Genomic DNA, 11,887 nt, shown 5'->3' with positions numbered 1-11,887 from the left:
TGGTCATGATACGATACGTATCACGATACTTTGGTCATGATACGATACGTATCACGATACTTTGGTCATGATACGATACGTATCACGATACTTTGGTCATGATACAATACATATCACGATATTGTGGTCATGATACGATACATATCACGATACATATAGTAACAGTAGAAGCGAAGCAAAAAGATATTGTTGCAATTTTTTAATGACAATATCACAACTGGATAAAGACTTGATCCAAAATGGGCATGTCTTAAAAGTTTCATACAATTCATGTCTTTCGACCGACCTGCTAAGCTATGTTGGAAGGGATATGAGTAGACTTAATTCAGAAACAACAAAATTCTGAAAATATCGTTGGTGTATCATGATTTCACTAAAAATATTGGTATCGTACCGTATTCAAAATATCGCAATATATCATCGCACCATATATCATTGCAGCCCTATTACTCTGATATCTTGTTTGTGCCCTTTATACTCAATTAAATCAATCTAAGAGTTTTATTAATTAAAATGTTATATATACTTGTATTTAAACACAAATAACAATTAAGTTTTTAACATTGTTTGATTTTAGGTGACCTTAGCAACATTTGCAACATACATTTTGACATCTGACGCCCACTACCTAGATGCTGGCAAGGCATTTGTTTCCTTATCACTCTTTAACATTTTACGATTTCCCATCAACCTCCTCCCCATGATGGTCTCCTACATCGTACAGGTAAGGACTCACCTGTGAAGTGTTCTATGTTGTCTAGATAATATAATGTTATCGGGCTTTACTCATTTACCCCTCAAATTTCATAATGAACCATTCCAACCTTTGAATTAGAGGAGTTAAAATGTGTCTTCAGGGGTGAATGAGTTAAAGATGTATGACAATTAATATTTAATCCATTAAGGGCCCCTGTCCCACTGCAGACTAATAAACACTAAAGAGTTCCTCCCTTGAATTTGGTTTTAGTTACAGATTTTGACAGTGGTATCAGGGAATTCTTAAATACTAAATCAGTGTTGAAAACTTCAATAGATAAACATGTTGGTGAAACTGCTCTCCCTGTTTATACTTTCTTTGAAATATGTTTTGTTGTTGAACTATCTTGATTTAATGAATAAGAAAGTTTTGGGGAAGGATGTACACAAGATATTATATATATTTTATAGATCTAATTTAAAAGCAGACTGTACTTTGTTGACTTCTGTTTCAAATTTTTTCAAATTTTAATCCAGGATTGTTAACTTGTACTTACCCTCATACTTCCCTCCTAATTTGTAATTTGGACCTTTCCAAACATTTTTTGTTTTTTGTTTTTGTTTTTAAGGCAAATGTGTCCATTGGTAGAATTGCTGATTTCCTGAAGATGGGTGATCTGGACCCTGAGAATGTACAACACAATAGAACAGGTAAATACCCTGAACACTTTTACCTGTAGTGTTAAAGAAAAAAAAGGGTAACAAATATATAGAGTAGCGGAACTAGACGGGGTTCGATCGTCGGGGACTAGGTAACTCAGTTGGTAGGGCTCAGAGAGTCCTGGGTTCGAACCCCAGTCTGGCTGCACATTTTTCCTTTCCTATTACATTTGGTGCCTGTGACCAACCCTTGTTTCAAGTACTAGGTGAAGGCTTGGCGAGGGGGAACCGGGGTTGTAAATAGTTGTTTCTTCGGGGTTGAAGGCTTGGAAAATGGAGGGAGCAATGTAGCGTTAGTGGACTGGGTCGATCGTCAGAGATCGGGTAACTCTATTGGTAGAGCGTCCGTCTAGAGTTCAGAGGGTCCCAGGTTCAAACCCCAGTCTGGCCGAGCATTTTTCCTCTCCTATTACAATTCAAATAAAATCTGTTCTTGATAATACAAGATGCATATCAGTATATGCCTTTTGTCAGTCTTGCATAATAACTCCTTCTTGCTGTTTGAAATATGACATGTAACCATCTAGTTGTGTAGACTCGTATTTATTGGGAATCTGTATCATTAACGTATTAAATGTTGGTTTTATTTTTCTAAAGATCCTGATGCAATTACTATAAAGAGTGGAACTTTCAGCTGGGACGACAAACTACAACCAGCCTTAAGGGGGTAAGCATGCTTTATGAACATTTACGTCTAGATTATATTTGATTTGTCCAACTTTTAATGGGGTTCAACTGGCCCAGTAAAGCCATTCCATTACCCAGATTTAACTTACTTTCTTGTTACTTTGAATTTCAAGGTAAACAATCATACATAGGAGAATCAGGTTCCTGCTGTAAACCCAGTCGAGTACTGAGGCCAGGGCAATTGAGGTAGTTCTGGTTGTGATTGTTTTTACTAAAACTTTATATATTTTGCAATGACCATGAAATAAGTTATATCAACGTATATTAATCACTCCTGTTGGCCTGGTTGGTGGAGGGTCTTAATGTGGGAGGAAACTGGAGTACTCGGAGAAAACCTACATGGTCTAGTGGCAGGTAACCCTATACCTTTTCATGTTTGATTAGGGAATCAAGTCCAAGCCACCTTGGTGAAAGGCGAGTGGGCTATCCACTGTGCCGCCTGACCATTGATTTTTGAACAGCCAAATCAGTAATTTCATGAGGCATTTTGTTTGTGTTTCAGCATTGACGTCTCTGTTGGTGTGGGCAAGTTGGTTGCGGTAGTCGGACAGGTCGGTTCCGGCAAATCCTCACTAGTGTCTTCCATTCTTGGAGACATGGAAAAGCTCCAGGGACATGTTAATGTCAAGGTCAGTAGCTCAGGAAGGTCAAGGTTGAATATCCCTGACAAAACTTGTCCCACGAAGTATAAAATGACCATGTGTGGTGGTGGAAGACAATGCTAAAAGCAGTAATGCATCCCATCTCATCACGATTCATTTTCACGGCTCTAGATCTTCTCATTTCATTCCTTATCAGATTTTCATAAAAATTTACACAACAGTCAAGTATCAGAAAACCCCGGTGAGTTCGTAGTCTCATCCCTTCAGCAAAATTTTACCATCTTGAAAAAAGTGTCTATTATGGCTATAATTGTTTGGAGGATTTTGGAAGACTCTTACTTTATAATTTCCCCAAACTGGTAAGTCTAGAGGGTGTGTATTAGGTAAAGTACGTAACATTGGTAAGTCTAGAGGGTGTGTATTAGGTAAAGTATGTAACATTGGTAAGTCTAGAGGGTGTGTATTAGGTAAAGTATGTAACATTGGTTTGTCTAGAGGGTGTGTATTAGGTAAAATACGTAACATTAGTTAGTCTAGAGGGTGTGTTTTAGGTAAAGTATGTAACATTGGTTTGTCTAGAGGGTGTGTATTAGGTAAAATATGTAACATTAGTTTGTCTAGAGGGTGTGTATTAGGTAAAATACGTAACATTAGTTTGTCTAGAGGGTGTGTTTTAGGTAAAATATGAAACATTGGTTTGTCTAGAGGGTGTGTATTAGGTAAAATATGTAACATTGGTTTGTCTAGAGGGTGTGTATTAGGTAAAATATGTAACATTAGTTTGTCTAGAGGGTGTGTATTAGGTAAAATACGTAACATTAGTTTGTCTAGAGGGTGTGTTTTAGGTAAAATATGAAACATTGGTTTGTCTAGAGGGTGTGTATTAGGTAAAATATGTAACATTGGTTTGTCTAGAGGGTGTGTATTAAGTAAAATATGTAACATTAGTTTGTCTAGAGGGTGTGTATTAGGTAAAATACGTAACATTAGTTTGTCTAGGGGGTGTGTATTAGGTAAAATACGTAACATTGGTTTGTCTAGAGGGTGTGTATTAGGTAAAATATGTAACATTGGTTTGTCTAGAGGGTGTGTATTAGGTAAAATACGTAACATTGGGTTTGTCTAGAGGGTGTGTCTTAGGTAAAATACGTAACATTAGTTTGTCTAAAGGGTGTGTATTAGGTAAAATACGTAACATTAGTTTGGTCAATCTAACAGGGTTCTGTAGCATATGTCCCGCAGCAAGCTTGGATACAGAATGCAACAGTGCAGGACAACATCCTGTTTGGTTCGGAAATGAACCAGTGTACATACGACGATGTCCTTGATGCGTGTGCCCTTCGTCCTGATCTTGAGATCCTTACGGCAGGAGACATGACGGAGATTGGAGAAAAGGTAGTATTATAATTAGTAACTACTAAAATGTTATAGGAACTCTCTCGCACTCAAATACTGTATTTGTTAAGTATTGGAGTGAGAGTTTTATTTTTTCAGGGGAAGAGTAGAAGAGCTTTTATATGACAGAGGAAAAGTGGGAGTGGCCTTTTTATGATGGGAATGGAGGTAGGGGGTAATGGGAGCAAAATATTTTTGTAATAGGGAAGTATTGGAGTGGTGATTTTATGATGGGTCGGGGAATGGGAGTGGCCTTTTAATGTTTGGGGGAAATGGGTGTGGCTTGAAATTTGTTGTTTTTGTGGGAAGTGTGTGGGGGGGAGGGGGCTTTGTGATGTATGAGGAAGAGGTCCTTTAATTATGATAGGGGGAAAGTAGCAGTGGCCTTACAGTTTTGGGAAGAATTTGTGAGTGGCCTTATGAGGTGAGTAAAGTGGTGGTGGTCTTTTTATTTGATGGATAAATTTATATGTGGTCGGAGAAAAGTGGGACCAGCTTTGTTTAATGTATTGTTGGGAGTTAGGAACAGACTATTTGCTGACAGAATAAGTGGTCCTAGTATAAAGGGAGGAATTTTCTGGTGGAAGATATGTTGTCCTTTTAACATAAAACGAATGGGTTCACAACTATACATGACCTATACACTTTGTTTTGAAAAAAATAAGGAAAGGAAATTACATTTATCTCTATTTTTAGGGTATAAACCTGAGTGGTGGTCAGAAACAGAGAGTGAGCCTGGCCAGGGCTGTATACAACAACGCAGATATCTACCTACTAGACGACCCACTCAGTGCTGTAGACTCCCACGTCGGCAAACATATTTTCCAGGAAGTTATCGGAAGCAAGGGATTACTGCGAAATAAGGTAAGATTCTAGTGAAACCTGAAAAATCATAAGTGGTTCTGAATATTTTAATATCTGCATTTAGCTCATTAATAAGAACAGCTAGGGTAGATATTGTAATCATTTATATCTCACCTGACACACTTTCAAGGTCACATGGTCAAATGTGTATAAACCTTTTAATGACCTCATCTCGATAAACAAAAGATTTGGGAAGGTTATTTTTGGCAAGTGGCATGCTGGGATGAAAAGCTATAAATTGTGTTAAAGTGAATGACTTTGTTAGACATTCAAGGTCACAGGGGTCAAATGTGTTAAAATCATTGAACAGGTTCTTTTGAATGACTTTTGAGTAATATAACTGATATTTTGCCTGTAGCTTTATTTTAATCCACTTCCAAGGTTATGAATGGGAGATTAATGCAATGTGAACAATGCAGATACGTATATATATACGTTGGGCCTCCTTTTACAGATCATATTTATTCAGAGTATGATAACTTTGTTTTCCTATTTCAAGGGTAAAAGGTGGGATTCGAAAAATCACCCACCCTCCGATTTTTTTAAAACTTTGCAATATTTTAGAGTACACTAAAACATACCTGAATATGTCATTCCTTTTCCAGTTGTGAAATGTAAAAGGTCCACAGGGCCTGTAGTTCACTTTTTATGCTAAAAACCGGGGATATTAATTTGGGTTTGTCCGTCTGTCTGTCTATCAAGCTTCATTTCCGTGCAATAACTACAACAAATGCTAACCGATTTTCATCATACTTAGTACCAGGGTTAAATGTCTTAAGGGCTTGACCAAGTTTGATGACCATTTCTGTTCATTAACTCTCACAAATAGTATCCAATTGTCTTCAAACTTAGAAACAGGGTTCAACAAGCTCTCGGCCAAGTTTGACAACCACTTTAATGGGACTCCATTTGGCATAGTCATTACCTGCAGTTTCCGCTTATTAAATCTAGCAAATATTAGATAAGCCTTTTTTTCTTCAAGTTTCAAGCTATATATTATGTCTCAACAGCACGATACTCAAATGTTTAAACGTAACCACAATAATGTTTACCAACAATATGTCCTGAAAGCGGGGGATATGAATTCCACGAATTTGCTTGTTTACACTTACATATCTTTAAGTGCTGCAAAGATACCCCTTGTCTACATTTTGGGACATATTTTTCTCTCAGATTTGTTGAAGACATTTGTAACTTCATTTCCACATCAATAAAAATCATTTTGGAATGATAACTTTACTCACAAGTCAACTTGGGGGTGAAAAATGAAGTAATTTTTAATTTATCAAATCTCAATTTTGAAGTTTAGGTCATCACACCATTATGTCATAGCCTTTGTCCACCATTTAAAACCATTTCAAAAATAGTTTATATGTATCCTAGCTCTGTACACACAAGTAATTTCAGAAAAAATCAAATTTTTGGGAAAATATTTTTCTAGCATTATGAACAAAGGTAATATGATGTCAAACATTCTTAAAGTCATTTTAATGAAAAATAGACCTTTAGAATCTACACGTACTTAAAAATAATGTTTTATGCGAATATAATATAATATACATGTAATAATAGAAAGAGGTAATTTAGTATTAATTAATTTTTTGTATGATATGGATAAGACCATACCTGGTAATAGGCCATAATGCAACAGTGTTGGAAGTATTCACATAAAAAAGTTTAACCATTAACGTAAATAATAATACAATATTTTGTAAGTTTGCCGATATTTGTGTGTGGATAACCAGTTGTCTGGTCTCTATCCATTAACCTGCCTGGTTTGGGTGACCCTAAAAGGAAACTGTGTTTCAGCCATAAAATAATAGTTCTGCATAAAATGTGTTATATGAATTACATTTACATATACACTAGTTGACTATGTCTTTTGTTGTCAGCTTTGCCTAAGGTATATGGTATTTCAATATTCAGGTGTTCATTAATTTAGTACCAGCCTTATTATTATGCATATTAAACATAAAGTGTAGACATTGGCAAGGGTGCGCTTCTGGCCTTTCTTTATTTGTTTCATACGTGTCCAGACACAATGAGGAAATAACACCAGGTTTTACTCATATGTGTCATTACTTAATATGTTTTCATGTTCAACAAAGGCCAATATAGTTGTTATTTTAGTCCCTATTGAACAACTATTGATAACACGTTTGGATATTGACTTGCAAAATAAAGAGACATTGGCTTATTGAGGGTTGATACATTATTATGCTGAACTTTTTGATGTGACGGCATGATTTTTCTCATGCTCTATGAGAACAATTTTGCAATCAAGTATTATTTAAGTATATTCATTGACAAGTATTATTCGAATGCTGGAAAAACAACAAATATTAAGATTTGATAAAAAATAAAGAAAAAAACATATTGTTCAGGCTATTTCTGCATTATAGAATTATAATGTTTTCTAAAATTAACATCAAACTATATATACACCTTATAATGATCAAACAATTATGTAACTATGCTGTGCATTAATTACCCCTTTAAGGGTTTTTTTGTGAACTGGAGGCACTTTTCTCAAATCCAAAATGTTGCACCATTAGCGTTTAGTAGTTCGAAACTATTTTTCCTGTTTTCAATTCTTTTCAAATTTTACCTGGTGATAGAACACATATTAAAGCTAATTTTAGGTAAATCAAAATGGTGGACAAAACTTATATCATACCAAATTTTTATATTTTTTGGCAATAGGTTTTGGAAATGTAAAAAATCCACTATTTTTCCCTTTAAACTATCTGTATACCAATATAACTACACAAATTTTATAAAAAAAAGAATAAATAATGTTTCAGGAAGGTAACAAAATAAGAATTTATGAAAAAGGTGGTACAAAAACATGTCATTGACGCATGTTTTGACATATGGTCAGTTCACTGAACATGTGGGCCCTTTGGGCCCTTTTAATCTAAAAGATGAAAATTCCAGGGTATATATATTTTGTATTGCCATTTATAGTACATGTACTACAAACATGCAAAGTTTGAAAGAAATCCGGGTGTGAGTGGTTCTATGGGAAATTCAACATTAGTTGGAACCCCACCTTTCAAGTATTAATACTCTTTTCACCATGTAATAGCAACTGGGTTTTTTCTGAAAATGACTATGTCACTTCCTTGTGTCGGATTACCCAGGTCGATCTGACCAATATGTTGTGTCCCTACAGTGTCTTAATGATTTCATTTAGACAGGTTACACTGTATTGTGAAAATTCATTTTCGTATAATGCGTAAAATGCACACTGAAAAGATCAATGAAGCACAACCAAAAAGGGTTTATATGTGCCGTTTCGATGACTAGTACGGTATGTACTCTGTCACCTCCATCAGACAAATGACCGGTGAAGCGTATGATTACAGAGGTGTAAAATATGTACAATTTGACCACAAATTGATGTCAATTCGGCTACGCTGTAAGTGTATGTACAATAAGTTGTTTTATATGTACCAAAATAACTTGATTCAGCTACTCTTTGTTTAAGACTTGGTCATAGATGTGCGAGAGTATATAAGCCCCCTCATCTCGATTTAGAACTGACCCACTGAGGCATATCCAGATGGCTTCCTTTATCTGTCACTTAAACAGATTGCTCTCTCTGTCCAGTACCTTGTAGCTATCCCAGTCAATCACATAATTTTTATGTGATTGCCGATTTATTAAGTACGGATTGTCTGATGAAGGTGAAAGAATACATACCGTACTAGTCATCAAAACGTCACATATAAACACTTTTTGGTTGTGCTACATGAGTCTTTTCACAATCCATAATTACCAACCTGAAGAAAATGTGTAGAGAAATACACAAAATATACAGTTAATCATATTTGTCCTCAGACGCGACTTCTGGTGACACACGGCATCCACTGGCTACCCATGGTGGACTCAATCGTGGTACTGGTCGACGGCCACGTGTCCGAGATGGGGTCGTACGAAGAACTGCTTGACCACGACGGTGCTTTTGCTCAATTCCTCAAGATATATCTCACGCAGGACAACAACGATGAAGTTGACGATGAAGATCCTGAAAGTAAAAATTAAAAAAAAAGTTTTTTAGCTTTCCTTTTTCAGATAGAATAGATGGGATCTTAATTGCTATTCGTTTGTGTGCAGCATGACCTTGATAGAGTCCGGATAATACAAAAGTTTCAACATTAACAAAGTTTATGATGAGTCTTGAAGATGTACTTGCAGTTATTATTAAACTTTGAAATTGGCTGAAATTCATAATGAGGTTTGAATTAAGGAGTTTTCAGAAGATTTTATTTTGGGATAAATTAGCTTGAATGAATAAGGATATGAAAATAAATGACACAATCCTATGGTGGATAAGCATTACAGGTGTCAGTATTGAGTGAATTAATTTTCAAATTATGATTTGCTTTGGAATAGAGAAACAACATTTTTTTTATGTTTAGTTCAAGAAGTGAAAAATAAGATCCTACAGAGGCTCGAATCGGTGACCTCTGATACGGGAACGACGTCTGGAGACGAGTCCACGGTCAGGTCAAGAAAAAGGTCAGTTTGTAACTTATTGTTTGTTGTAACACTGGAATACCTTAAAATCTTGATAACAAGCTGAATTCAAAATAGGCTGACCTAGAAATTACTTGGCTTTTAATTCCTTGCCGACAAACCTATTCCAAAAATAAGTATTTAAAATACTCTGTCCTTAAATATAGGCCTTGTATTCGAGGTAGAAATCTCATTTCTCCTCTTGATTTCTGACAAGGAAACCCCCAGGTCTTTTCAATTTTAATTTGTAAATTAATATTTCCTCCTGCATCTCGATTTATTGTCTGTCTTCAGTCTAATGATGCACATAAGCCGTACACGACTTATACACTCTAGATGGCTTTCTAAATAAGGCTGCCTTAAAGATAGACCAATGTTGAAAATAAGCATTGAGTCCATACTAAAAAAAAAGTAAGCCTGAAGTTTTGTTGGCCTGGATCGGAGCATGCAAGTGGTCATAATGCGAAAGGAAACCAGAGTACCTGGCAGATGAATGTGACCCCATACCTTTTCACGTTCAGTCAGGAAATGGAACGCCAGGCATCTTGATTCTGATTTGTTATTGTTTGGGACATATATTAACCGTATCTATTTTTTTCCAACCTTGTAGAATGTTTATCACAGAAATTGAGAATTTTCATCTCACTGTTTGCATTTACCACATTTTTACAGGAAAACCTCTGAGAGCAAACCTAAATTAGCTAGGTCAATCTCCACCGCAGTGGATAGAAAATGTGACAAGAAACCGGACAAAATCACCAAGGAAAAAGATGTGTTGATCCAAGAGGAAAAGAAAGAAGAGGGAGCTGTCAAACGTCAAATTTTCATGAAATACGCCCGTGCCATCGGACTTATCGCCACGATATTCATCTTGATCTTGTTCATCGCGTACCAGGGTGTTAGTTTGACCTCTAACATCTGGCTGAGTCTTTGGACGGATGACAAAGATCTTGCAAACCAGACCAATGCCAATACGACCGAGTACCAGAACAAGAATTATATGTATCTTGGAGGATACGCTGCATTCGGTATTGGACAAGGTAAAGTGTATTCATTTAACAGTTAATATTAGTTTTTTCATGTCAGTTTTGGGAAAAGTCAAAATTGTTGTCCGGAGGGTCTAGAGACGAAACTGGAGAACATTTTTGAAGCCTAAGTAATGAGGAATAAATGAACTACTCAACAAAAATCTACAGTTTTCTGCTATTATTTGGTAAAATTTGCTTGCATTGATGTCAACAATTATAAAGCTATATAAATTGATCAACATTTCTGAAATCTTTAACAGTATGACTCTTCAAGATCCATGTTCTTAGGTACTTAAAACGTATAAAAACAGCCATTTATTTTACCCTCAGACTCATCAGGCGTAAAATGATACATTTGTTATTTTTGTACAGTATTCCTGGTCATGGTGTACTCCCTACATTAACAATGCCTGTTTCATTGATACATTTGTTATTTTTTTACAGCATTCCTGGTCATGGCGTACTCCCTACATTACCAATGCCTGATTCATTGATACATTTGTTATTTTTGTACAGCATTCCTGGTCATGGTGTACTCCCTACATTACCAATGCCTGATTCATTGATATATTTGTTATTTTTGTACAGCACTCCTGGTCATGGCGTACTCCCTACTAGCATCATTGTGTCAAGTCAGAGCGGCTGGAAAACTTCACCTGGGCATGCTAGAAAACATAATGAAGGGACCAATGTCGTTCTTCGACACGACTCCTATTGGACGAATTGTGAACAGATTTTCCCGTGACGTTGAGACAATAGACTCTCTTCTACCAGGCGTCATAAGAATGTTTATACAGATGTTTTTTGGGACGTTGGGTACTTTTATCGTCATCACGTACAGTACTCCGATCTTCCTCAGCGTTATCATACCACTTTTTGTCGTATATTACCTGTCACAGGTAAGTTATTTAAATGCTAGACATATCATTAAAATTATTCTACTTTAATTAATAACATTTCTACATCCTTAAGTTTCATCGATCCTTTCTAAGTTTAAATCTTTCGGCATTTCTGCATCTGTCGATACATGTATCCCAGAATCCTTCAAACATTTATTATCAATAAATATTTCTACATCATTAAGCATTTCTCAATCCTTGGGATGTCTCCGAAATATTTTGACAATGTTAAGTAAGTATCTACTCATTTCTAAGTCTAAATCCTTAATTCAGAGTTGCCAATTCTCATGGCATGAGACTAAATCTCACACTGTGAGAAGTCCTAATCATACTGAAACATGTCTCATGCCAAGTGAACCATACATCTCACACATTAAATAATGTCCTTCCGACATGTGACACGAAGCCATAAACTGGCAACTCTATAGCTTGGACCTTACTAAGGGGAATAACTCCAATTCTAGCTTGGACCTTA

The 11,887-nt window shown here is 36.0% G+C and overlaps 1 protein-coding gene across 1 annotated transcript in view; it reads left to right on the top strand.

Moving 5' to 3' along the window:
• Positions 1-11,887, top strand: part of LOC110442275 (multidrug resistance-associated protein 1-like) — a 49,358-nt gene that overhangs the window by 27,932 nt on the left and 9,539 nt on the right. The window contains exons 13-22 of the mRNA XM_021485793.1: positions 578-724; positions 1,326-1,407; positions 2,014-2,083; positions 2,606-2,732; positions 3,924-4,100; positions 4,797-4,964; positions 8,808-9,000; positions 9,389-9,488; positions 10,158-10,525; positions 11,102-11,412. Of these exons, the coding sequence (XP_021341468.1) occupies positions 578-724; positions 1,326-1,407; positions 2,014-2,083; positions 2,606-2,732; positions 3,924-4,100; positions 4,797-4,964; positions 8,808-9,000; positions 9,389-9,488; positions 10,158-10,525; positions 11,102-11,412 (1,743 nt within the window). The remainder of the gene's footprint in view (positions 1-577; positions 725-1,325; positions 1,408-2,013; positions 2,084-2,605; positions 2,733-3,923; positions 4,101-4,796; positions 4,965-8,807; positions 9,001-9,388; positions 9,489-10,157; positions 10,526-11,101; positions 11,413-11,887) is intronic.

The sequence above is a fragment of the Mizuhopecten yessoensis genome, unplaced genomic scaffold (genome assembly GCF_002113885.1).
Source record: "Mizuhopecten yessoensis strain PY_sf001 unplaced genomic scaffold, ASM211388v2 scaffold716243, whole genome shotgun sequence".
In the NCBI taxonomy this organism is placed as follows: domain Eukaryota; kingdom Metazoa; phylum Mollusca; class Bivalvia; order Pectinida; family Pectinidae; genus Mizuhopecten; species Mizuhopecten yessoensis.
This window is presented reverse-complemented; position numbering and strand designations above follow the sequence as displayed.